Source organism: Amblyomma maculatum, chromosome 1 (genome assembly GCF_055883805.1).
Source record: "Amblyomma maculatum isolate TAMU_Amacu chromosome 1, ASM5588380v1, whole genome shotgun sequence".
In the NCBI taxonomy this organism is placed as follows: domain Eukaryota; kingdom Metazoa; phylum Arthropoda; class Arachnida; order Ixodida; family Ixodidae; genus Amblyomma; species Amblyomma maculatum.
In genome coordinates, this window is record NC_139344.1 from 129794319 (window position 1) to 129821825 (window position 27507).

At 46.0% G+C, this 27507-nt stretch overlaps 1 protein-coding gene across 2 annotated transcripts in view; it reads right to left on the reverse strand.

The window, feature by feature from the left end:
- Positions 1–2229: 2229 nt before the first annotated feature.
- Positions 2230–27507, reverse strand: part of Cad88C (cadherin 88C) — a 176444-nt gene continuing 151166 nt past the window's right edge. Inside the window, exons 23-36 of one of the 2 annotated variants that reach the window (XM_084588981.1) lie at positions 22505–22693; positions 22202–22315; positions 21362–21482; positions 19543–19835; positions 19125–19358; positions 18426–18514; positions 18239–18325; positions 16197–16265; positions 16037–16103; positions 15253–15380; positions 12190–12230; positions 9117–9180; positions 5358–5420; positions 2230–4366 (exon numbers count right to left, since the gene is read on the reverse strand). In XM_084588981.1, coding sequence (XP_084445107.1) covers positions 4036–4366; positions 5358–5420; positions 9117–9180; positions 12190–12230; positions 15253–15380; positions 16037–16103; positions 16197–16265; positions 18239–18325; positions 18426–18514; positions 19125–19358; positions 19543–19835; positions 21362–21482; positions 22202–22315; positions 22505–22693 — 1890 coding nt within the window. In that variant the 3' untranslated portion in view covers positions 2230–4035. The remainder of the gene's footprint in view (positions 4367–5357; positions 5421–9116; positions 9181–12189; positions 12231–15252; positions 15381–16036; positions 16104–16196; positions 16266–18238; positions 18326–18425; positions 18515–19124; positions 19359–19542; positions 19836–21361; positions 21483–22201; positions 22316–22504; positions 22694–27507) is intronic. The other variant, XM_084588982.1, reaches the window with a different exon arrangement.

The window sequence follows — 27507 nt, forward strand, 5'->3', positions numbered from 1 at the left end:
TGAAGGGAGAAGGCAGAGAGGCGCACAGTTTTAAAACAGCTGAGATGTAACAGGATATATTAAATATTTCCATTCTTTCGTCTGTCCCATTCGTTGAAAATATATATTGCAATGAAACAAAACCAAATAAATGTTTTTTGCGGTGCTCAGGTGTTGTTTGTTTGTTTTTAATCATGAATAAAATACTGAGGCAAACAGCTCGCTATTCGAAATGGACAGTGAGGTATTCTATTCTCTGTTATCTCGCTAATATTTTGTATAAATGGAGCCCGAAAGACCGGCTTGTAGAGGCCACACGTGGTCTTAGTGGTTGCCTCCGGCAGCGTGCTCTGGAATGTCATGTGTCACGTGCCCGTCAGGAGGGGGTTAGAGAAGACCGGAAAAACGCTAATGGTAGAGTACGGTTATATTACAGCCGGTGACAGTGCGTATGTGCACTGGCAAATAAATATTTTTTTTTTATTACAGCAGTTAGCAAATGAAGTGTTGTTAGCAACTTACCTGCAATGTGCACTGCGTTACCTACGTGTCCAAGTTTCTACAGCATTATATGTAGATGAAAGGTATAGTAATATCAAAAGTGAGTCGAGTCCCATTTATAATTCTGGTACGAAGCACACTCTTCTTACGGGGGAAGCCGTCAGCCTGAATGGGACACTTGGAGAACTTGAAAGGCTAAAATTAGTACCCTTTCATACTAACCTTTTATAAAGCGTGAACTGTTTCCAAGAACGAAAACGAGGCCTAAAAATAGAGTGGTAAAGTAGCTGCGGACGCCAGAAAAGGCGTGACATGTCGACTGTAGCTCACTGATTGCTGGCTAAGTCAATAACTTTGCCTTTTCTGTCTTCAATCATTAGTCGTACCCTCACTCCTTCAGTTTATAATTATGCCGATGGAACGCCAGTGCATTTTCCAGATAATTACTGCGGTGAGGATCTTGATGCCGGCTTATTCATGCGAATTCCTGATAAGTTATTACGCGTAGCATCGTTAGTAACTTGAGATCCGCTCAATAATGACTAGTTCGTTAAAGCAGCTAAGGCTTAGCCGCATTAATTAGCCTTGGATAGCTAGTTCGGTAATTAGTAGTCATCACAAACTTTCTATAATCCGCCGCAACATGAAATATGTCTCGATAAACCTAATCATTTATCTCTAATGGGCTGCCGCCAAAACATTTTTGCCCCTATAACCCATGAAAAAGATCGCACACAGTGCGTCCCAACTGGCCTGAGCCAGGGGTATTAAAAAGAAATAGAAAAAAAAAAAAGACGGATGCTCACTGCGCCAAAGTAACTCAAAATCCATTACTGGCACTCGTCTAAAGGAAAGGGCTGTATATGTATCACGCTTTAAATCAAACCGTTAAACCGCTGCAGCTGAGAAGCAAGTTTGAGCTCGAAAGGTCAGGACTGGAAATGAGCCAGAAACGGAACATTTGATGTCTACCGCGCTGTTAAGGAACCACGCGAAATTTGCGGAACAGAAGATTTCTTCCCCTCAGCCACGATGATAGCGACTCCGGCTACGTGACGAGTATTTTGGTTCGCCCCGTCATCGACTCTTATGATAAGCCTATACTTTAGCAAGGGCAAGGTACGAAACTAGGAGAGTTGATTTTAGTTGTACAAAATGCGACGCTCAGTGGCAGAAGGCAAAAAGAACTAAGTGAGGCGAGCTACCTACCTACTATAGCTAGCACTCGGTCCGTCTCGTTCCTGCTGCACCCAGTTGTTTTGCGCTGGTCTTAAATAGGCAAGTCGAATTTAAAGTACCAGTGCCGTCAATACAATGAAACGAATTGAAGAAACACATTGCTCCAGGCGACTGCTAAATATCCCCATTTGGTCATTCCTGCAACGTGTATTGGTTTATTTTTTTAAACATTCGTGCCCGTTAGCTAAGACAAACATATAAAGCACCATACCTTTTCGAAATTCGCTAACACTTTTTTGTGGTTGTTGTTCTGCACACTCAAAGGAATCTGTTTAAGCGGCTTACGTGGTGAGGAAGTTGCCCTCCTAAAGACATGCACAAGCGTAATGCCTTGTATGCTTCCCAAATTCACTGCCTGTAACAACAAAAGCGTAGGCAAAACGCAGTCCTCGGCATTATAAAGCCAACTGGTATGTCAGTTTTTATTCTCAAGATTCTCATTTGCCTGCCGTTTTGGATTTACAGGCAGCAAAGTTGTGAAGACTGCCATAAAGCGTAACACTTGCGCATGTCTTCAGGACGACCGACGTTTAATGTGTCTGTCGCCATCTCCGAGAATAAAGTACGATGGTGCTAAAGGCGCCAACAAAAGACATCGCACGACATATAATATATATATATATCTATATATTTGCTTAGACACACATGAAGATGAGAAGTACAAAACAAGAACGCGCGTGATGATGTCTCTTCGTATGCGGGGTGAACCTGTTATGAATACATCCAAAATCGACCTCTCTCGCTTTTGTGCCTCCGAAGGCAGCTTGAAAAGCAGGGCACTGTATCGATGCTGCAATTTTCAAGAACGCGAGTCGTTACGCTAGTTCGGTGAAGGCTCTTCAAAGTTGATCACATGTGGCACATTTGGTGAAAATAGATGTAAAAAACAAGACACAAAAATGCCGGAATCTTTCCGGCACTGGGTCATCATCACTGAACTGAGCGTCCTCATTGTAACTAAGCATGTTACAGTAATATACATTTCAGAGAGGCGCATTCACACAAGCTGCTACAGTTGTACCGACCTTTGGTTTCGTGCTTCGTGGCGGGGAGTTTACGCGGAAGGGCTTATTACCTCTTTATCGCACTCGTCGAAAGGACGGTGTGCAAGAGCCGTTTTGCCGATGTACCGTTGGATATTAGAATTAATGACAAGCGTTAGACCCGCACACATTTATAATCATCAAAACAAAAATTTAGGTTAGCAGAGAAGACACTTAAAGACAGGCTCCTCCAAGCTGGGCCTAATTTTGATGCGTTTTTAACTTGTGTGAGTATTTCCATTGGCTATTTGTTTGTGGTGACTCTGTAATGCTCCACTGTATTTTGGACGTCTCAGCCATGCCGTCCTACTTTTCCTAGTTTGTTGATCCTAGGCTTTGCCAACCGTGAGGAACTGGGAGAATAAAACACAAAACGAAGGCTACTGCACACCAGCCTTTCCACGGTGGCTCTTACGGCTTAACCACATACCACGCGTTGCTGACCGGCAAATAGCATTGGTACGCCCAAGCAAGTAGTCCTCAAGCCACGAGGGCATTTTATATGAAGTCCATTATCTTTAGGCACTGCTGAAATACGGGGTGAGTTGATCGCCGCGACGTTTGCCGCAAAGCTTTCTCAGATCACCACACGCGACACGACGGTCTGCACTCGTTTCACTTGTCCCAGGCACGGGTCGTAAACTCTGCAGAGCTGAGCTGCGGATGAGCACTGTCCACTAGTTTTCTTCTCTTCTTGATTCTCAACGTGCGAGTCGCGTACCCTTGCTGAGGGCTGACAGAAAGCAGTAGTCACTCCGCTTTTGTGTTGCCACCCTCCGACTGGGCTGCGCTCATGAAACAAAGGGTGTGACGCGAAGTCAGCTGAAAGGAAGCAAAGGTGTGGCAGCTTCTGCGAATGCGTCAGCTGCCAACCTTTCGAAGCCGCTGCAGAAGTGATTTGCTTCCAACGCTGTACATTTCATCTTTCCTCCAAGAAAGCGTAATTTCCCTTGACTTCCAAGTGCAGGCAGCAACCCACAAACTTGCTACCGGTTGAAAACTCAATGTGGCACCAGCTGTAAGTTGTGCATCGCTCGGAGGGGCCACCTGGGAAGGGCGCTGTCTTTCACGTCTTGAAACCAAGGGTTTAAACTTCCTTTCGCAGATCGCGTCCCACGTTACTCTCACTCTATCGAAACGCACGAGGAACCTGCGCGACTTCCACCTTCCTTCAGAGCCGCCATTCTTGTTGCGAAATGCGGAACCTGCACTTCCACCATGTGACGTCGACGCCGTAGCTCCACTTCCGGCGTGTCCGCCGGTACGTATCCTTTCACAGTTCGGAGACCTCCAGCTTTCCGGCCCTGTTTGGCGTTCCCATTTTGGTGAGGAAGACGCTGGCGTAGGGGCAGCCACCATTCTTGTTGTTCCTGCTGTTGAGGTTGTTGCGCTCCGCCACCTCGGGGCACAGCAAGTCAGTCGAACCTCCCACGGGGATGCTAATGTTCTGCACCGTGCCGTTGGAGAGCACGTACACCTCCGAGCAGAGCTGCGCCGAGTCGAACTCGCGGTCCTGCGTCTGGCGGTGCGTGTCCGTCGAAGACGACGTGCTGCCCGAGGGCTCGGCCACTGCGTTCTCGTCGAGCGAATTGCGGTCCGCCGCTCTGCAAATGGAAGTGACGGGCGATTATTATTAGTCTTTTTTTTTTTTTTTTTTTTTTTGCGCCGCGATTTCGTCATTCCGGTGATTTTGAAGGTAATAGGAAGGAAAGGAAGGATGGCTGAAGTTATGTGGAGGTATTTCATAAAGGTAAGTTGTGCCATAATTAGGCGGCATGAAAATACGTGCAAGGGGGCCGTCCGGCCGCAAATACTTTGTGGGAAATAAACATGCACGTGCCTGTGCGCAACATTCAGACAGTTCCATTATGTGCATCATCGATGGCGGTTTCCTCGAATCTACGCTGCGCAGCGCACGCCTCTAGTCGAGGAAATAGTTGGACCGTTATCACGACTACCGGTGAATACACACTTCGCGCGCTTTAATTCTCGGAACGCTCTATTTCTCAGCGGCTATTCGAATTGAGTTCCTCACGCTGGTCTTAGTCGTTCTTTGCATACTTACACTATGCTATCCCCAGTCTATATATAACCTACTTTCGGTGCCAGTATTGTTTGGATTGGACATCGCTTTTACTTCCTGTTCAAGTTTAAGGTTCGTGCATAAATTTCACCTACCTGACGGTCCCTCCAAGAATTGTTTTTAGGCGAACACGGTGCTTCGTTTTAGTTATTCAGTAAGCGACCTGGTCATATTATTTGATAAGTGCAGTTACACTGTAATGGCGCTCAAAAGCGCATGACTTTGACGAGGCAACCAATTCGTGTACCCCAGATATAATCAAGATTAAGGCAGGGCAAAAACGGCATAGCCGTGTTATTTCGACCGCTACAGAATAAAAACCGCGCATGCTCCGTGCGGTGGCCAGCTAGAATCCAGTGTGCACGTAAAAGAACAGGAAGTGAGTTCAGAGCAGACGTGTACGCGAGGGAAAGGGTTCAGCAAGACAGCTCGAATGTATGAAAGAGTGCAGGGCAAACAAGGCGGCGCATCATGCTCGTGGCTGCATTCGTCGTCCTACGGTATATACTAACCTTGTCTCTTCGTCCTCTTTATACCATTCGTTGTCGTACGAGTGCATCCAAATCGGGTTCGACCTACGGAGAAAGGGGGCGTGGATTTTGGTTCGTTTCTCTTCTTTACTTCATCAAATCAAGGGGTCAGTACATTGGCCAAATGTTGTGTTAATACAAAGAGCCTGCCGCGCGTGCGCTTTCTTTTCTCCGAGACGACGCTTATGTGGTGAAACAAACGACTCTGCTGCATGTTCACTACGCGCTTAATCTTTCCTTTTTCTTCCACTTAAGATCTCGTCTCACTTCGCTAATGGGCTGTCTTGAAAACTCGTTAAGTTTACACGCACCGACGTTTCCCTTGTGTAGAGCTGGAACGAATAACTAAGTATAACCTGCACAGGACGCGCAGTCTCTGCTCTCCAAGCGTGATATGAATACGATAGCCACTACCTCTTTCCTGTGGTTACCCTTCCGCCTTGCGGCAAGTTTCTTCGTTAAACGATCCGCTGCAGAATAACATTAGGCAGACATCAAGCGGCTGTTCACGTTCGCTATTGCCACGTTGTCTGTGCAAGCCACTTGTTTTCTGCTCATATATGTGAAGGGTGATTGGATCGGTCATTACTCGCTGCGATACTTTTTTCTGTTTTCAATGGATTCGTCAAAAGTCAATTATAAAATTTATGAACTTGTAGAAACCACAAATTTATGCACATCAGAGGAGCTTTTAAACGATAAAAATAGACAGCGATAACGCGCAGCTCAATTCATTTCGTTGCAAAAGAGCTCCGGGCACCCGAAACGATATCTATGAGGTAGTTCAAGATATTTTTAATAATTCATAACTTGGTAAAATCAGTTTGAAATTTATTCCGCATTGGTGAGCTCTTGATATTGCAACGAATTACAGGAACCGTTTGAAAAATGCACAGGCCTTCTTCGCGCACTGACAGTAACTGAAGGCCTGCAGTCTCCTTAAACTTCAGCCAACCAATAAATAATTCGACACGATCGAATTGAGAGCAAGAGACACGCTTTCACTCGCACTTTTCCTAAACGACTCCAACCACTTTGCTCGAGCAGGCTTCTTCGGTTAATAACGGCCAGGAGAACAACAGATGTCACGTGCTGCGAAAATTAGATTCGCTGTACAAGGCCACGGATCTCCAATGTGAACACGTATGCAAAGCACACTGGATTGTTTGCAAACTAACCAGCAGGCGCAGAGAGCCATGTTACCCGCGCTTCTTGCACGTGCGCTGGAATGTGGACATCGCCAGCAAGTGGCGCTCTGCGGAACTGTGATTAAATCCTTTTTTTAACCCCCGTGTTCACTTCAGAAGTGCACGACCTTGTGCCTAACGAAAGCAAGAACAGCCAGCCCTCATAAGAAATAGCAAAGGAATAATTCCTGGTTTTCTCTCCGTTACATATTCTCTTCAGCCACTGAGGCGACAACTGGGACAAACGTTTCTTATACTATCGGTTGTTTTCGGCCGAACTATATAGCTAACCTTACTTGTTACAAAGAATCAAATAGTTTTTTTTTTTTCGTCCACTCAAACAAAGCAAACTGTAAATTCATTTCTAACACGTTTGAATAGCGGACGTTGATCTCATTATGCGATGTTGACAATGGCAGCTGCTCTTCTAAGTATGTTTTTCCTTATAGGCAACTCCCATTCAGATTTTATAGCGCAGCTCATGCGCACGTTCGTTGGCTGGGTCGCGTCGCTGTTGCTGATGACGTAACCAAGCGAAAGAGAGACACGAGCCAAAGAAAATTTCACAGGTGAAAAAAAAAGAAGAGCCACGAGCTCTGCGCCGCCCTCTCGTCGAACACTCCAAAAAGCCCGATGGGCACAGTGCGGGCTTCACCGAGGCTGGCATCAACAAACGCCCTAGACGATCTCTCTTTTCTCTCCCTCTCTCTCTCTCTCTGGCTCCCCGCTACCGCTGTCTCCCCTCGTGCTCCCTTTCGCCTGGTGAAAAAAAAAGCTAGAGCTGGGTTCAAGTTTCGCATTCGGGAATGTCGTAATCGCCCTCGGAATTCTTATTTTAATCAAAGGAAGCTGGCTTCTCCTTCCTGAATTTTCTTTTGGCTCATGTCCACTCTGCGCCTTGTGCTTTAATTGCACGCGAGAGTAAACCTGGTGTAAAGTGGAGATCTACGGCTTCCTAAGCTACCTTATTTCGTTGGGACAGGATAGTGAGGTAAATCGCCTTTCAAAAGAAGACCACGCATGATTGTATGCTCATTCGCGCCTAGCGTTCCAGCAGTCGATGATTTCCTTCTATTTAGTAAGTCCCCCTATTTTTTTTTTTTCTAATGGCAACATACTTCGATTTTTTTTTATATGTACAGTGAAAATTTTGGTAATGTGATGCCGGAATCAACGTTGACATGTTGAATGGATAGCCCTCCTTCTTCATCCGGGCTAATTTTCCATGTTTTCGAGTGTTTTTTGCCTTTACAATCATCCCTATGACCGTCTAAACCAACAATAAATACAGCGCTGCCTAAAAATCTAGCATGGAAATAGAGGGAATCGCAGTAAGGTTCCAAACTGATGGTACCTTAATGGCAACTTCGGGGCTTCTCGAAATTCACGTAATTTAAAAAGAAAAAAGAAAAAAACCTTGTGGGTTCTTCTCTCTGTCCGGGCAATTTCTGGCAGACAACGCAGGTGTGTAGCGTTTTCATGATCTCAGTACAGGCAATTTTCACTGCCTACGTTGCGTCTGTGACGTTGTGAGTTCTTCTCTCTGACCGGGTAATTTCTTGCAGACAACGCAGGTGTGTAGCATTTTTGTGATCTCAGTACAGGCAATTTTCACTGCCTAAGTTTCGTGCACGTCAGGAACACAGAGCGAATATACTGCCCATAGAGTGAAAATAACTGCCTCACTGACTTACATACTCTCCTCAAATTCTTGCGAACAGGGACGGCAGCCTTCGCGGTAAAGACGTTTATATGCAACTATTACTCCGCGGGCCAAAAAGAGGGCCTACTTACGAAGTAGCATCGACCTTTTCTTAGGTACCGCGACTCTAACCGATGCCATATGATGACCTCAATTGCCATGAAACTGCAACTTTAGAAGCGCTCCTGCACGTTTTTAACGTTATTGTCCTGGGCACGAAAGCGTTCCATTTAACCACGTATTAACGTATGTGGAAGCAGTGAATGGCCAACTCTTTATCCTTTTTTTATAATAATCCTCGGTACCCCGCTGGCAGTGCAGAAGGTCCGCGCGACCTCCTCTTCGCGCTTTAGCCACCAGTTCCCATGGCCACACACCGATACCCGCTCCCCATTTTCGGAATATAAACGGACAGGCATGTATTCCGTCATATCAGACATTCGGTATGCAGAGACATCGTTTGCAGTCCCTAATTTATTCTTCCTTCGACTCGTACGATGGATCAGCGAAAGTTTCCGACGTCATCGCTGCTGCATCACGCGATAAACCGCTTCTACCTAAGCAGCTGAGTTGCGGTTTTGATTTGCCATATATGCTATCCAAATTTTATTTGGTACAGTTACTAAACGGCAGTCTGTTGTGACGAAGAGCGGAGATTCAGCTGAACGTAATCAACTCAAAACGTTCAAGAGAAGCCCCGAAGTTGCTAGACACCGTAAGTTTCGCTGGCGAATGCAAATGCATCAGCTGTACGACAGACTAACTGAACAAGTAGCTGTGAGAATAACAAGACAAGGCGGCTGGCTACCCAAAAGCCAAGATGCGGCGCTGGGGTGCGCCACTGTCGCTTACCCTTCGACTGAGTGCTGGTTTGTATTTGGCACGTCCATACGGTTCAACGCAGAGTCCCGAGAGCCTAGTGGGGAGAAAGCAGTACCGGCACAAGCAAAACACGTGAGGAGTCTGCGCTGCCACGTTCCGCAGCGTCGTAAAAGCAGCGTCCCAATCTCAGCAAAATGGCGTGAAGTCCGCATAGCATCTTCACAGTTATTAAATCATACAAGGCATTCTTATTGAGGCATTCTTTACGTGCCTCTCTCTCAATTCTTAGACCGGCATACCACAGCTGAAACTGCCTTTTATCTCTTTTGCATAACGGCATAACTAAAGATCATTTAGTAGAGATTAGAGTACTCTGCGTCCGACATTTAAGCAACAAGGATGTATGGTATGAGAGGACAAGCTGACAGAGCTCTTTGCAGACGCACACAGTTTGCATTTAAAAGCGCGGGATGGCACTAGAGATATCATTGCTGCAAAAATTAATTCGTTCGATAAACTATCGCATTATACTATTAGTATTTAATGATTAATTCTGAGCGCATCAGACAGGCACCCCGCCAAACGTAATATAAAACCAAAATTGGCATTAAGTGCCGCTTTTGAGCGAAATTACAGCCCGAACCCGCGAAGCTAGGCCGACAGAATGTTTTTCTTTCGGTGTGCTCTGAGCGACATTGAGTATACATTAGCATTTCAGATAATGTCTACTAAACTTTGTACTATGTTTTGCATATACATTCAACAAATTTTTCGCCAAACCATCTCGAACAGTCGCGTTCGTTCTAACAAACTCCGTTTCATGCAGCCTCAGCTTAGATTTCAATAACATTTTTGGTTGCCTTCAAATAGTTTCCTGTTAGCACACGAACGCACGACGTCTAAATATTTTAACGAGTTGCCGTCGAAGTGAAAATACATACACTGGAGATCGTCCGTTCTTCGCCGGTGCTAAAAAAATGATCACATTTATAAATGTCGCTACATCCGCAGCGCACCGCTGACTGAATCGATAATGTAAATGGATATTGGCGTGCCGGTCGATATCGCCAGCATATGTAATTCTTTAAATATATGCAGTTTGCTCGGACAGAACTGTTATTCACATTAGTTGTCCAAAGCGTCAGCGTTGGTCATGGGGATCATAGCCTACAGCGCCCCCCCCCCCCTCCCCTTTCCATTTTATTTTATTTTTATTTTTTGTCGGTCTACTACTTGCTGCCTCAGGCCTGCTATCAGAGAGGTTAATGAAAATTACACGCTTCTAACCTGCCACCCCTGATCTTTTGCGTCGGAAACAAGCGCCTTAATGATTGTTCTTCAATTTCAAATTCGCTCATATGCACGATTACTCTCCAGAGCAGTTCGGGGAAGGCTGACAGAAATAAAAGCTAACATATCCAGCACAGCCGTACCAGAACTAATATGGACCTTCTCGGCCAAAACAAAGCTTCTGTAAAAATTGGGCGATGGGAGGCTCCTGGTCATGTCTTGGTGCTAACCAAGTTCTGTATATCGATTTTCACCCATGTACAACCAGCCCCCAGAAGATATATTTAATCTCTTCGCAAGTCGTTTTCTTTTTTTCCTCTCTCTTTTTTTTTTTTTTTTTTTGCGTATTATGTTCAGTGGGGACCTTCGCCGTGAAGACTGGGTGATTTTTGGTGCAATTGTTGTACATCAAAAATAAGACCAAAAATATTGTAAAAGACAACTGCAGACGCGGTTTCACTAGCGCTCTGAGCATCGATTGCGTTCTCGCGCAGCGAAGATGCGCGCAGTGGAGAACACAACGTGTAAAAAGCAAAGCGCGGCCCATGTTTATGCGCTTCAATCATGGACCCGCCCATGTGCCCAACTTTTCTCTCACAGCGGTTACAATCGGAAGGCATGTGCCATAAGAGCTTTTTTTCCTTTCAAGCGCGGTATTTGAATTAGATTTTTCATAGGTAACGTCGACACGAAATAAAGCCTGAAGAAAATCCTCTCCGGCCTGATTTCAGAAAGTTCATTTCTATCTCTCTATAGCGAGCTTGCATGAAGCGATGCATGCTGGGTAATCTGCCATGATGTCGCTGGAAGCAGACGGCGGGCAGCGCAGCCGGGCTGAATTGAACAAGTGCCTTGTCGTTTTCAACGGTCCACCGAGCAAACACGCGGCTTTTTAGTGCGCTGCTCTTGTGTGCATGCAATTGCCGGCAGATGCCTGAGGAACGTACGAGTCGACGCTGTGTCCGAAAAATCGGGAGCGCTAGGGAAAAATGCAAAGCATGTGCGACGCGGACCTTTTCAAGCTACGTACGCTTCTTCAAGCGCGAACGACTGACTGCACTATGCGTCTGGATCTGGCCACCCGTCGACATCACCGATATTCATGATTTTTAGTCCTGGCGGCTAGTTTGATACTTGTCTGGATTGGCGTCGATCTCGATTGCGTTAGCCCGTGCGAGCCATTCGCGTCACCATCACTACAGGAATCATTTGCCTTCTCGCCCTCGTACAGATTTTTTTTTTTTTTTAAATCGTGAAGAACCGACAGTAAGCCTGTTCGATCGCGCCGGCATCGTCTGCGCGCACTACGCGACCATGTAGATGAGGCTCTGTGGCAGTGCCGTGCTGCGTCGTCTGCTGCCAACGACATCATGGCAGATTACCCAGCATACATCGCTTCATGCAAGCTCCCTATAGGCAGCAGAGAACAGGCAACAAAAGGAACGACGGATGTGTATACCATGCACTAGAAACTCCGGGTAACTTCCAGAAAGTGAATTCTCCTCACCTGACTTGCTTTGTAACTGTGAGCGATAGCTTCAACATTCATTTGCTAAATGCCTATTTATTTGCCAATTATGAATTTTCGTCGTCAGCTTTACGGCGCACATACAAGTTTTGAAGTCTGCAGCGCAATGTGAAGCATCGGTCGCATTGCACTGTGCGCGTGATGTTCTTTTTCTATTTTGTTATTGTTTGCTTAAAACACGGAATGCATTCACTCGGTTTGAGCAATTAACTGTGCAGCAAAGCAGATGAAACGATAGGCCCACAAACAAGGAAACGCACTAGTTAAGGCGAGAAAACAGCTTACCAAAAGCAGTCGCAGTGGCTGCTTTTAACTGCCGTTCATACCTAAAAACAAAAAAGAGAATGGACATTGTCAATAAACGCACATTTCACACGATATAAATATAAAGTTTGCATTTCAGTGCAGCGAAAACCTTGTTAATTTGACCTTCGAGGGATAAAAAAAAATGTTAGAATTATCCTGAAGTCCTAATCATCGAATGGCTCTAAAAAACTGCCGGGAACCATTTGCACCACACTAATTATATCTAATGAACACCAGGATTATGGTCGCCTATACACGGAGATAAAAGCTAGCGACAAAGACACTTTTTCGTGCTGTCGTCAAGTGCTTTCATTGCGCACACTGTAGGGAAAGTTGGTGAATCGATCCAGAATCGTGTCTACGCGGCCGTTTTCGCAGTGCAATGCATCAGCAGTGGCACCTGTCCGCTAACGGCCCATTTGCGGTTTGAGGATGCTTCTCCGCGCATACAGTAGACTTTGCGATGAAGCAGCCTCAAAGCGCAACGGCGCACACTATTAGCTTTCCGGTATCCTCATAGGTAGAACCGTTTTTGTTGGCCTCCACGTTTCAGCCCCATAGCTGAGTACCAATAAGATGCAGCTGTTACAATAACAGTTGCATCTCACCGGTACTCACATATGGGGCTGAAACGTGGAGGCCAACGAAAAAGATTCTACCTAAGTTGATGACAACGCATATAGCTATGGAACGGAAAATAGTGTGTGTAACGTTAAGAGATAGGAAGCGTGCAGAGCGGATCAGAGAAATAACTTGAGTTAATGATATTCTAGTAACATTCAAGAAATGCGCATGGGCAGGAGAGGATAACTGATCGTCGCTAAGGGTAAAAAAATGTATTCCAAGGGAAGGAAAGCGTAGAAGGAGGCGGCAGAAAATTAGGTGGGTGGTTAAGGTGAGGTTAAGAACTTTGCAGGGTTGTTGAATTGGACGCAGAGAGCACAGGACCGGGTTAATTAGATGAACATGGGACTGGCCTTCGCCCTTTGAAATAAGTATAGTCCGGCTGATGATGATTCGAAAAGCGGAGGAAGCACGTGGACGCAAATGAGAGAAATATGAGTAGGCGTTAGAACGATGTGACGACGCCACCTAGAATGATGATTATACAAACGTTTACTGAACAAGGTTGGCACATTGACTTAAGCGGGGACCTGGTAAAATTGGAGAATCCCAAAATAAGACTAAAAGGCGAGTTACGCGCACAACAGTGTCTGAAACAGCGTGATTGGCCGATGCGCGCGCCCGATGGCAGTGGCAGAATGGTGTCAAGCTTAGCTTTTTAAGAGAAGCTAAGTTGAAACTATACTGCCAGGCTATATTTCGGCAATGGGAGACTTCCGATCGTCATCGCACGTGCCATAGCGCGCACGCCTGAGATGCGCGGGCCCCACCGTTCGATGCAGTTTCGGTTCGGGGAGGTCTATTTGTACGGTCGCAGGCTTCGCGAGTCGACCCTCGACATGGCTTCCTGTCCTAATTAACGAACATACGATGCCACAGACTGACATAGGCGTCGGCCATGACCACGCTCCTAGTTTGAATTATCAGAATTTTCCAAGTAACGATGGTCGGATTAACGAGATTTTACAGTAGTCTCCAAGCGGCTTTGCGAGTGACCGAAACGACTACAGATCCGCGCGCCCGTACTGACGTCATGCTCTTGATGTTCTAGAAAGTCTATAGCAGTACTCTCAAACTGGGTTCCGATAGCTCCCAATAAACTCCTCCCTCCTCCCCCCCCCCCCCCCTCTCTTCCCTAATATTACCAATATTACGTGCGGACCCGGCGCAGTGCCTAGCTCATTCAAATCCATTTTAGAGCGTTAGTTTTTCTAATCTTAACTCCTTCCTCAGTTTTGCGCCGTCAGCGTAGGCACCGTCCCTGCACACACCTTGGCATCGCGCCAAGATGCTATGCGGTGCACCGCGGGCATGTTGATTGTTTTATTGAACTAGCGGCCAGTCCGGCCAGCTTGGCAGTATGTCAAATTGCTTCGTCATTATACTTATGTCGAGACCTTCAGCGAAAAGTGGTAAAGCAGGCTCATCGAGGCAAAAACGTTTGGTAATCCCTGTCATAAAGGCTTGGGAAGCTTTGAAAACAAGCTTAACGTACGGCAGTTGGATGCCGCCACCTCACGACATGGTTGCCAATACTTCAATAATTTAAAAATGCCCACGGTTTTTGATGTACAGTCCAGGCCATAATAATAATACGGAGCACGCGTCGGGGATAAAAACTTCTGTCACTTGTTAGCTAACCAGAAGCGTGCCCCGTTATATACTGGCCACACATGTACATAACATGTGCGTAAGAGTTAAGACACGGAGGCTACTAAAAGAACCTCCAGACAGCACTTCGCAAACCTTACAGCATCGCCTGCATACTGATTGCAGCGCAAGCAGAATGTATGCATGCCCACTGTTGCGCTTTCCTTATTCCTGTATTAGTTGTCGCTGCAGGAAAGATTCCCCAATGGCCTTACGCTGCGAACGAGTGCGACATGCCCCCCAATGCAGGTTATTAACGCTCCTTCAAACTCCTGCGTATTCGCCGGTTACACTAGGGAATAATAAAATACAGCAATAACTCAAACTCCGCTGCTCACACGAAACGATAATATAGAGAGAGAGGGAGAAAAGAGGTCGATGCTTGTTGCTCGCGCTCCTGAAAGGTTGCGTGCATGTAATATTGGCTGAGAAGTTGTTCACTATACACCTCAAAAGTACGAACACTTCTATTATGGTATTTTGGACACAATGTTTTGGTCATCGCCGTTTCTGTCAGCATGAGCAGAGACTCCACCACCTGATTGGACATTGATTTGGTGCCAACATACTGTGCAATTCCGTCAAAATTATAATCAAAGCCTACACGACAAAGGAATAAGAAAAGGCGCTGCGTTAGTTTAAAGTCATAAACGAAGTAAATACAGCTTAAGTCAAGCGTGAGCTCTCGTAGGCGTAATCGCCCGTAGTTTGGTCGGGCTACAGACGACTGACAGAAGTGGAGGCGGGGCTTCGTGGCAGCGCACTCACCGGCTCCTCTGGGCCAGGCACAACGATATGACCAGCGCTAGCATGACCGACAGGAACACAGAGAGGCCGATGAGCCAAGTGCGCATCTGGTCCTCCTCCCGCTCAGCATCGCTCAGCGCGTCCGCCGGCTGTGGACGACAAAAGGCGAGCATGTGAATGGCGAATACACTGATGGCACGCCCCCCCCCCCCCCCCCCCCCCCCAGCGCTCATTTTCGCCTGCTCTCTTCGAAAATCGGATGACATAGCCATAAATTCCAAGCAAGGGTATTTTTGAACGGAAAATTATTTATGAATGCAATTTTCTCGCATATCGTAAAAATCCACCAGAACAATCAATATAATCGTAAATCCTAGTATTTCTTGATACGGACGTTTTACTATCCTTAAAAGCGTTCCACACTGGTTTTTCTACGGCAATGTTTACTCGATGAGAGAGAAATACAGATATCTATAGAAGTATTTTGCGACGCATAGAGAGATCGGGCCATTCCCTTAAATATTTCCATAACAGTGGCTAACAATATCCCACAGTTGCCTCAAAAATAAAAATCATGTCCGCGAAATCTGGACATGTTTGGGCATTCGAAAAGCGGGCAGCGAGCTGTAAGAATTTCGGCGTAACCGTGTGCAGATGCTAACGCAAAACAGTAAATTCTTTGCAGGTGGGGCTAAATAAGGATACGGCTAGTTTTCTAAATGAAAGGTGCTTCATCCGTTCCGATAGAATGTTTAGAAGTAAATAGCGGAAATAGCTATTATTTTTCTGTGGCATGAAAACTTACCTCGCTGTAAAGCACGTTGAACTCTTTGAATAACTTATCCAGGAACTCAATATTCTTGTCTATCAAACTGGAAAACAAAAATGCCGAAGTATAATATGTTAAAAAAACGTATTCCACTTAGCGTGGCAGCATTGCGAACGTTTCAGTGAATGTGACTCACGTGAGAACGTTGGACACCTCCATGATCGAGTTGTCATCGCGGTTTACAAAGTGCAAGTAGAGGTCACTCCTGCAACACGTGAACAGTTCACTCAATGCACCAAATGTTAGCCCGACTGTCGAATGATTTTTTTTTTTTTTAGAGATAAATAATAATATAAGAAAACAAACCGCAGCGGTAATCATGCGACTGCTGAGGACGCATTTCAGTGCAACGATATCAAGCAGCGAAATCACAGGAGTAATAACTCTGGCACGTGTCACAGTCCACAGTTGTAGCGTTTGCCCGTAGGCACACACTACTTAATATGCCAAACCAATACTTCGGCACAACGGCATAGTGTGAAACAACTAACCGCAAGCTCTTGCACTGTAGCACGGCCGTAACGACTTCTTATGATTCAGAGAAATACGAACACCTTTTTCCGCGGCGCAGGATGCGTATTTAGGCGCTGTGTCTTGTGGCAATTTCAATATTCCCATCCATTCTCTTACTTTGGTAGCCCCCATCTGTGACGTCAAGCAGGTCGACAGCTGGCTAACAAAGCCGTCTGTCGACCTGGCTCCATTATCAAGGGTATGCTGACCAATGGCAAGGGCGTAAACGAAGGAGCAGGGGGAAAAGTCTGGTTCAAAAATATGGCTCCCTTGCCGAGATTTCAGGCGAAATGCCTTCTCAGGCGAATCCTGAGCGAATTTTGCACCCACAAGTCAGCAGCGTAACGAATGACACATGATAAAATTGCGGCGACTACTGCAAGCCACGGCGCCATCGATTCCAACGTCTAAAGTTTCTCACTGCTGTCAAGAGCGTTTCGAGCAGCTTAAAAACGTTTGGCATGTCTACCTACAAATACGAGGAAAGGAGAAAGGCGAACTGCTGTTCTTGCAGCCCTAAACTAGCGTATAACTAACCGTCGCAAAGTCACAACCGCGGGAATTTCTCTGGCCATGTATATGTACAGTCGCGATCAATATGAAGGTGATCGCGCGAGCGTCGACCAGCGGGCCTTTCGAGCTGCATAGCGCCGATATCGGAACTGCGACGATAAAGATTGCATTGTCTTCTTTCACTTGTATACGCTCTTCCGGACTACAACCGTCGGCCCTATGACTACCTTGCCACCTTTTTCCCGTGCTTGCTCTCTGGGCTTCGGGTTTATCTGCATTGTAAATCATTTCTTTTTCATTTTTGCTCATATAGCAGGGGCGGGTTTTTCTGCCGTCACCGGTTTTGATCACACTGTCAATGTTTCTACGGCCCACATGCGCCGGACTAGTAATGCCGGACTGGTAATGCCGGACTGGTAATAGAAAAAAAAAAAAAAAAAAAACAGTCACCGGGCGTCCTCACAATTGATTACGACAAGTGCGTATCTGTCTGATGACGCGTTAAAAAAAAAAAAAAAATGGGACTTGCTAGAAGGGAGTGACAGCAGCTCAAGGAACAGCGAAAAGCGAGAGGGAAGCTACACTGATGTTTCTCTTGCCACGGAGGGCGATGATGTAACGTGGCGCTGCTCCTTGCCTCGGTCGCCGCTCCAGCGATAACCTTCATATTGATCGCCACTGTACAGCCTCGTTCAGTATGGAAGGGAACGGTAAATTTGCACAAAAAATAAAAATCGTTGTTTCTAGAGTAAAGTCAGTAACAACGCAAAAAAAGCATTCCAGTTAGCAGAATAATGTCAGTAATGACGCAAACAGGGATTCTGTTGGCAAAGAGGAAAAATTGTGCTTGTCACACACAATTGCGGAGTGATCATTTATTAAATGCTGAAATTTTGTTTCCTTTCATATTGAGCCACTGTGTGAGTATACCTCTTGAAAGCCTAATAACACAGATATGTTCACAATTATCGACAAGCTACAAGAAAGGGCTTCGATTTGCTTTAGCACTTGCTTGATGAGACGATCGAAGCTTCTGCTGGCAAAACGCAATGCAATGCGTCCTTCAATGATCTTATAGTTCCTCGCAAACGGTCAGTCACAGCATTATTGCGCTAACTGTATGCCCTCATATTTTGTAATCTGGTCACTTACTTTTTTCGGTCTACGGAGCCGTCCTCATTTTCATGAACTTTGTATTCATCAATATTTACAATGGCTCCAGTAATATTGGCAAGGACCCTGTTTAAAGGGGGGGGGGATAAGGAAGAAACATGAGTTAGACAATAAGTTCTCGATCAACGCAGTTCAGACTTAGTGATGGCGACGGAAAGAGCCTTACTCCCTGAATTCTTCCATTTTTTCGCGGAACTCCTCCGGTGTCAGTCGAAGAACGAAACGCACCCGCTGATCTTCCCGCAAGAGGTATATCTGAAAAAAAAAAAAAAAAAAAAAAAAAAAAAGATTGTTAGGTACGACATTACCGCAAAACATGATCAGGTTTTTGTATTTAACAGTCAAAACTCATGCAAATGTACGTTCCAGATAACCATGCTAGCGTTGACGTTTGCGTGATGTTATACGTAAAATGGCTCTTAAATCTGCATTGCAAACATGAATTCGCAGTGTACATACAACGTAAAACGGCATGTTATGGAAACGCGTATTATATTTTTTTGCTTGACAGTACGCAGGACTAATCTGTAAGCCAATATGTCAATCGGCGCCGCATTAGCACACCTTCACTACGTTCTTAAAGTCATTCCACCACTTAAACATTACTTTTTTTGAAAAGAACATGCGAACCATATTGCACTAAAATAAGTGGAAGATAGCAAAGGTGCATGCATAACCTTGCCTGTTCCTCGCTGTTCTTGCTGCATGTCAAATTCAAGGAAACAAACTGCAGCCTATGAGATTCAACTCTAGACACACGGTGCGTGAGAAAACGCAAGGAACTGCAATCCGGGAGGGTTATAAAATGACGGTGTCTACTTCATCACACGAATACAAGGCCGTAAAAATGTTGATGTATACTTACAAATACACTGGCTGTGTCATAGAACCCTTCAGTGTCGTTGGCGATGACCTCAAAGTCAAAATATCCCTTCATGCCTTTCTGCGGGTAGAAGTTCAAGCTCAAGTCGCCGGTGCGGTGGTTAATCAGGAAAGGCGGTCCCGTCAATGACTCCAGTCCTTCTGAAAGCGTCCGACGGATCTCGCCACCGATGTAGTAGCTCACCACGCTGTTGATGCCTTCATCTCGATCGATGGCCTGCGGTGTGCGAGTGCCCGTTTACAAATCCCACCCCAGAACAAACTTGCGCGCAAAACACTGATAATTTTGACACGTCTGAGAACATCGATGGACTTATCTGGGCGGGTTAAATTCTGCCAAAGGCTGAACAGAGGTGGCCACCGCAAATTACGCATATAACGAAGAAAGCACGCTTACGCACCTTGACTGTCATGAAGACGACCCCGAAGTCTGCTTCCATAGTGACACCGCCGGTAAAGACTCGGCTGACGAATCGTGGAGGGTTGTCGTTGACATCGAGCACGCTGATCTCGACTTGAAGAAGCGTGTTGTCTTTGGGGTCGAAGCGGTTCACGGGACGCGGCTCGTGGAAGCAATCGTCCGAAGCGCGTACCACCAGCGTGTAGTTGGCCTGCTCCTCGCGGTCCAGGGGCTCGGTGGCTGACAGCTGGTGCGTGAAGATGTCCAACACGAAGCGGCCCTTCTCGTTGCCCCCTACACAGGTGCAGCGACGAATGCGGCTCTAAGCGCAGCAAGATGCAGTGAGCACTATCTACGTCAGATTCGGTGGGCGATATCCCCGTGATGATGGATTGAACCGCTAGTGTCTTATACTAGGCAAAGAGCTGTGGCTTGCATCGTAATCAGTAAATCGTTGAATTGAATATTACTGGCAGAAATCGATGCCTTCTCTTAGGCTAGCCTACCTGAGCTTCGTGAACTGAATTTAGAAAATGGCGTATATTCATCATTTTCGTCACGAACACATTCTGCACCTGAGCAAGAAAGCATAGATCATTAGTTTTGAGAAGTCGCTGCTCTTGTCCTGTGAATCGGTTGGTGCGCAATTCTTTCCCGACGCCAACTCATATGAAGCTGCATAGAAGGACGACGCAGTTAGAGCAGCCTCTGCTTTCCATGGCGACGAGCTCCTGGCTAGTGTTAAGCAATTAGCCAAATGGAAGCAGAATGTTACCCGCTACTGAAGTAAACGTGCTTGCTAACTTAGCCACTCGATATACAAGGAGTGGCGTTTTGTTCAACACAGACTGCACATTAAAATGTTCTCTGGAGTCCCATTTCTGGGGTTGGTCTATCTGGCCAGGTTGATATCTTGCTCACGCATATTTTTAATTCCTAATGGCTTTCTAAGGCGTTCGCGTCTTAACTATAACTGTACTGAATTAATTGTATCCAATAAAAAGGAATGCTATGTATAGTTTAACATTATAAGCCACGTTTTGCCTTTCTGAAACATGAGTGCCTTTATGTAATCGAGTAAGCATCTAAGGCCTCTTCCTCTATTTCAGAACTCACGGAAAGCCTCTTTCAGCACAGCCTAGATTATACGTCCAAAAAGCCAGAAGAAAAAAAAAAGCCAGAAGTCCAGCCGCACAACAAAACACTGTAAATGCCGCGGCGGTAAGATTTAGGAAGCCTATTAGCAAAAATTTTACTTTGATTCATTCATTTCCTCCTTTTTCGTTTGCGGCCATAACATGCTACATTAGAGCTGATAGCCATCAAGCAATGTTACTCTAAGGTTCGGCATCAAAAGGTGGAGATCAATGAGGAAAGAAAACAAAAATGGAGCGGAGTTATTACAAAATTTGACCGCGGGATTTATTCTTGCTCCGACTCCAACTTCTTTTTTTTTTCCCCATCTCTAAAGCGCAGGTTTCCCAAACATGGGGCTACTTCTGGTGCGCATGTTACCTTAGACGCCATAAACTCGATCTGGCGACAAACGACGCGCGTCCTGAAATTATCACCGTTGCCATTGCATTCTTGAAGCTATCCCTCCGTTCGATTTGGCCGGGGACCTCGATAAAGATGCGTCGGTTAGTTCGGTTCTGGAAGTTGCGAGAAGCAATTCACGATTGAATGTTATTTTAACTCGAAGCAACATTTCAGCACGAAGATTCGGACATTAGTGCGCGCATATTGTAGATTATTGTAATCAACTGTCTAGTTTTGCGTACGACGGTCAAGACACAGCAAATGCTATACGGTCAACTCACCGACAATGTAGTAGCAAGGTATAGGCTTCAGGATACTGAGGTCGTCATCCCTGTCGATCGTGCTTATCAGCTTGTACGTCTCCACTCCTGGCTTGAGATTTTCAGTGAACGTGAGCTGGTGCTGAAGGATCGATAAGATAGATGCATTAAAATACCCACGCGCTTTTCAAGTGGCACTGTCGTGCTGTAGAGACACAAAATATTTTGCTGACGCTCAAATGAGTGCATACCGCGCATTAATTGCATGCATTATGCGCATATTCCTTACTGGAAAAACATGCCTAATAAATTTTGTCTATTTCGTTCAGCAGTCAAACTTAGATTTGCATAGCCAATCTGAACATTTTGCTTTTACGTATTTAGAGGGACAAATACGCGCACGTGCTGTGCATGAAGATATTCAACAAAATATCATGCAGTCTATACAGTAATTCACAATGATCCCGTAATATGAAGGCTATAGTACTAAGAAACCAGCTGTCAATTTCTTACTATCATTGTTCAGGCCAATCTCCTTCAAGAAAAGGAAAGAATATTAAAATTAGGTTCTTACGACGTCTTCCGTGAATTCTGGAGTATAGTCGTTGACATAACTCGGAACCGACTCGGAAGCGAGCGGAACCGACTCGCGTTCGAATTAACGGGCTTTTTTTATACACAGATCTCTATGGAGCTTGGGCGGACCAAGTAGTGTAGTTCGAATTATCCGAAAATTTGAATTATCGAGGCTTGAATTAGCTAGCTTTCACTGTACTAAGAAACCAGCTGTCAATTTCTTACTGTCATTATTCAGGCCAATCTCCTTCAAGAAAAGGAAAGAATATTAAAATTGGTTCTTACGACGTCTTCCGTGAATTCTGGAGCATAGTCGTTGACATCTGTCACAAACACAGTCAGATCCAGGTCGCTGGAGAGAGATGTCGGCTGTCCCAAATCGTAGGCTTCGACACGGAGCTGCACGTGCGGCAAGGTTTTTAATCGTTATTGTTAATAATAATAACAGACAAGTTAACGACGCAGGATCATTGCAAGCCATATTAATACAAACGCACTTAACTGCCGCGATCGTAATCTATATGCGCAGCATATTAACAAAAACGTCATTCACTGAAGTCACCGCCGATATAGCGGGACGAAACGCACCTCGTAGACCTTTTGCGTCTCCCGGTCCAACGTCTGGCGCAAAGTGATGACACCAGTGCGCTCGTCGAGCCTGAAGGTCTTCCAGTGGCCGTTGGGAAGGTCCTTGAGCCGGTAGCGCACCTCAGCGTTTGCTCCGAAGTCGCTGTCCTCTGCACCCACTTCCACTACCACCGTGCCCAAGGTAGCATTCTGAGGGAGAGAAGGACGAAAATCATTCACTTCTGCCTATGCTGTCAGCAACTTGAGATGTCCTCTGCCGAATTCTGAAACTGGCAAAAGGCCTACTTAATAACTTTTGCTTCGTTCGGAGCAACTTTTTGGCTAATCTGTGTTCTATGAAAAAACTAAATTATTGCCGTCTTGCATGCCGCGGCTTAGCTTGAGCCGCGGGAGCTTGAGCTGTTCTCACTTTCCTTTTTCTTTTTCTCTTTTTCTTTTCTTAATATTCGTCTCCCCTCCTGTCTTTTTTTTTTTTTTCGTATTTTGCTTCCTACTCTTGATCAAAACATGTGCGTATATAGCACATGCTGCAACGGCGTTCTTAGTACAAAAGGTTTACTTTCACTTATTGTAAAGCTCATGTTTTACTATGGTTTCCAATCGCCCCCCCCCCCCCCCCCCCCAAAGCACTTTCCTTGTATATATTGCCCCATAGTTCCGCTTTACAGGCATGTCCATATCGGAAAATCTGAGCCGTTTATACAAAAATTTTCGAACTGCAGCACTCAGCAGGACTCCTTTACGCGGTGTTGCATATCAACCAAACTTCTCAGACACTTCTGCACACGACGAAGCGGCCACACCTGCGTCATGTCCGTAAACCAAAAGAAACGCCTCTGTGCGCGTCAAACGGAGAACTGCACAATCTGGTAGCGTACATACTACACGCACATAGTTGTGAACGACAGCTCCCGTAGCCATGACGATATGCTAAATGTACTCTTGTTTGCAACGTCCATGGCGAGCGAAACAGCTCGATTCGTCAGTGGTGACCCCCATGCAGTGATTCAACAGGGATGAATATCCAATATGGGAGGAATTACTCATTAGCGCCCATCCAAGGAAAGCCAAGCGGCTACAAAGCAACGTTATGCAGCTTTTGTAGAAACTTCTTAACTGAAGAGAAATTCGTTCTGATCACGGGATCCAACTCGACGCCACCGGGCTAGTCGTTCCACATTAAGCTAGCCAGGAAGGCTATCAGGTGGCCGGGGAGAGTGATCGATGAACAACTCGAAGTAGAAACAATGTTAGTCCAATGATTCGTTAAAATACGCGTTTTCACGGCTTTCACGAGAACTTCGTAGTTTAAGATTGCGATCCTTGAGATATTGGTGTCGACGCGTGGAACCGAAAACTCAGGCAGCTCAGTTCAGCCAAACAAGGTCAACTAACGACAGCTTACAAGTATATTAGTGTTCATCTCCAGTTTAACTTGCCTTCGCAATGACATTGCCTAAACATCAGTTAAAAGAGCGCACTGACATTAGTTAAAAGAGCGCACTGCTTCTTCTTTTTTTTTTTTTTGTAAGTCTAACCTTAAGCACGAGCACATACGGTTATGTCAGCCTTACCGGAAAATCGAGTACGCTCCGTCGCCACCGTCACAGGCAGAAAAAATTCCGTCGTCCCATATTCCCGTCGAGCCAGTTCGCTCGATAAAAACTAAGTTAGTTTCAAATATACCAAACCCTGATATATAAAGTTATTGTCCTTGTCGAACAGCGAAATCATTCCCTCGAAAAACGTTCTGCAAAAGTATACCGCTGCTATTCGAGCTTATCGAAATCCCGTTCAGCACAACATTCGGATACTATACCGAACAGACAGCACACTGCGCAAAGGGGAGATACTTGTAAAAGCGCTGTCGTGATAATTGTTCACACATGCAGCCGGGTTCACTTCACGACCGGGCCCTTCATGCAAGGGAAGCTGGCGTTCGGTGCACTGGCACCCGGTGTAGCCAACCTAGCTGACCGAAGACTACTCGCGGCTCTCGCCTGGTCAACTTCGCTCGCTCTGGTGCAGAATTAGTTACGGAAGCCGGCTATACCTATTTTTAACTTCCTAGAAGAATAAACCTGTTATAGAAGGTGATGGTCGTTCCAAAGCACCATGCACAGCGGATTGGACCCGAAGCAGGGTAGGCTTGCGACACCCACCGCGTAGCGCGCCGTTAGTGTGGGTGGACTGTATACATGTTTCTAGCCTACAAACAAGCTTAGCTGGCATAATTTCACATCGAATAACAGAATTGCAGAAACATATCGAGATCTGCTTCGAGTTATATTCACGAGATGGAATGCATTTCACAAGGGCTGTGGCTAAAGGTTCTTCGGACTGACCCGGTATACACGTTTTTACCGAGGTACCCCAAATAGATCTAATCAGTGTTTTATTTAATTTTTTTCAGTGTCCGACGCCGTATCTCACAAACGTTTGCCGTATTCGTTTGGTGTCACGAGTACGACGGTGTGTTTCCGTCCCCTATTGTGCATGCCAAATCCATGTTGAAATGATTCGCTGCTCGCACTTAAAAGTGCGCCAGCAATAAATCTGTGCCTGCTATGCGCAAACACCATACATGTTTTTCATGGCTGGTTGGCACATGTCGTCCCAGCGTGCGCATTGCAAAAATGCAATAGCTATATTTTTATGCAGTCTTAGAGCGCATGTAATTTCCTACTACGTACCGCAGTCGGCTTCGAGAAAGTCGAGGCTTTCCTTGCAACGATCAGTGTTCTCCAAAGCATCAGCTCCCTTCTGGAGACAGCTAAAAGGCGTCGGGCCGCTCGGCTGCGCTAGCCTCGAAACTGCATGGATTTTAACTGAATGTACGCGAAATTTCACGGGAATATAAAGCTGGAGGAGGAAACTAGCCTATCGTTTCAAAACAACGTCGCATATACCCGGGAGGAGCTTCTTTACGCTCTTCCAGCTTTCCGGTTGCGCCCAGCACATTGCAGTAGAGCCCACCTTCGCCCCAGAAAGCTCGAAGGCATCGCCGTCGGCGTTGCCTATAGCGTATACGCCTCGAATATATTCAATATGCCTTTTTTCTTTTTATGACTCTGAGGTAGAACCTAAAGACCTTAGTGGTGATCATTATACTTGCTGTCTGCCCGTAAAGAAAGGCTATAGCATAACGTTTTTTACGGTTTACCGATGCACTGAAGGGCGTTCTGCATGCTGGGATGAGTGTTGTGGTGGCTACGCCCGCTCAGTCCCCAATACGGATACCTGCGCTTCGGATGCCAGTGTAGAATCGCAGAGGGTGAAAATGCTAGCGAAATCTTGCGCAAAGTACGACAGATCACAGCTAAAGACTCCGAGACTGTTCATTAAATGTGAACCGAAGCCATTGGGCGAATGCGTATCTCTGCTAATCACAATTTCCTTGTTGATGGTGAAGAAACAATATCTTCCCACTAGAAAATCCACCAAGGTCGACTACAAGCCTGCACATATGCCATAGCCTCCAGTTTTCATTGGGCAACGCCTGAAAAAATGTTAGATGACAATAGCATGCTCCGTTTACTTGTGTCCGCAGCTCTATTATGTGTCATATCTTCTGGTGCCGTCGTTTTAATGCAGCCTGGCGCATGTGGCACTGGTGCCCGCCTCTCCCGACAGGGCGTTAACAAAGTCCGGAGGTGTATAAGAAGGGGCGGACTTCTCTTCGTAGCAGATCGAAAGTCGCGAGCATAGCATGTAACTTGCGTGTGCTTTAGGAGAAGAGCGCGTAGCAAGCAGCATAGCTGGTCGATGAACAGGTGTAAGTTGGATGTCATCTTAAGCCATGGGTCTGCAGCGACGTCCGCCGTACTTTTATGAGAATAGACTGAGTACGTCGGACGTATCTTTAGACACTTCGTTTCGAAAATTGTTCCATAATCATATGCTTCACAGTGAACTCTACCAACCCTAGAGATTTTCTCGCGTCGTGACTATAATAACAAAGAAAAAGGAAAAAAAAAAAGTTTCTCATCGCGTAGTGCGAGATCTTTTATACCCCGTACAATAATGAATTGGAACAGCCCACCACTGCTCACAGTAACTCCAACACACTTGAGGTTTTTTCTTGCGGATATTACGAATTAGCTGGTTTTAAATATTAAGCTGTTGTGTTAGCGCTTATTATGTGAAGTTTTGTTCGGTTTGTGGGGTTTAACGTCCCAAAGCGACTCAGGCTATGAGAGACGCCTTAGTGGAGGACTCCGGATATTTCGACCACCTAGGGTTCTTTAACGTGCAATGACATCGCACAGCACTCGGACGCCTTGCTTTTCGCCACCATCGAAAATCGGCCGCCGAGGCCGGGATTCGATCACCCTTGGGCACAGTAGTCGAGCGCCCTAACCACTGTGCCACCCCGGCAAGGTTGTATTAGGAGTTGCAGCTGGTTTGGTTCGGTTTGGTTTACAAGGTTTAACGCCCCAAGGCGATTCAGGATTGGAGGGACGCCGTACTGGAGGATTCCCGAAATTTCGACCACGAGGAGTTTTTCAAAGTGCACTGATATAGCACAGTACCCCCGGACGCATTTGTTTTCAGCATCCATCAAAACGCGGTCAGAGCAGCCGGTATTGAACCCATGCGTTCCATGCGTTCCATGCGTTCCATGCGTGTCCATGCGTTCAGAAGACACCGCAGCGGGCCAGGATAGAGTGAGAGCTCGTTCCATTACGGAACCGGAAAAAAACTTTGAATTATCCGAGGTTCAAATTATCCAACGACCCCGAAAAACTGGCAAGAACCACTTTCATCGTGGTGAATATCTTTGGCGACAAACTGGACAACGGTCGCCTGCTTTATAGATGAAAACAGCGCGACAGCGACAATTTTTCGCAGCTTCCATCAAGCCCTAACTGAGTGCACATTGTCAGAACAGTCAAAGCAAAACACAGTAAATGATAAGGGCCTCCCCGGCATCCTTCACTGTACGACACAGTAGCGGCGGTGCCCTCTCACAGGCAGCCTGCGTCATGAAGGCTTCATCGCAC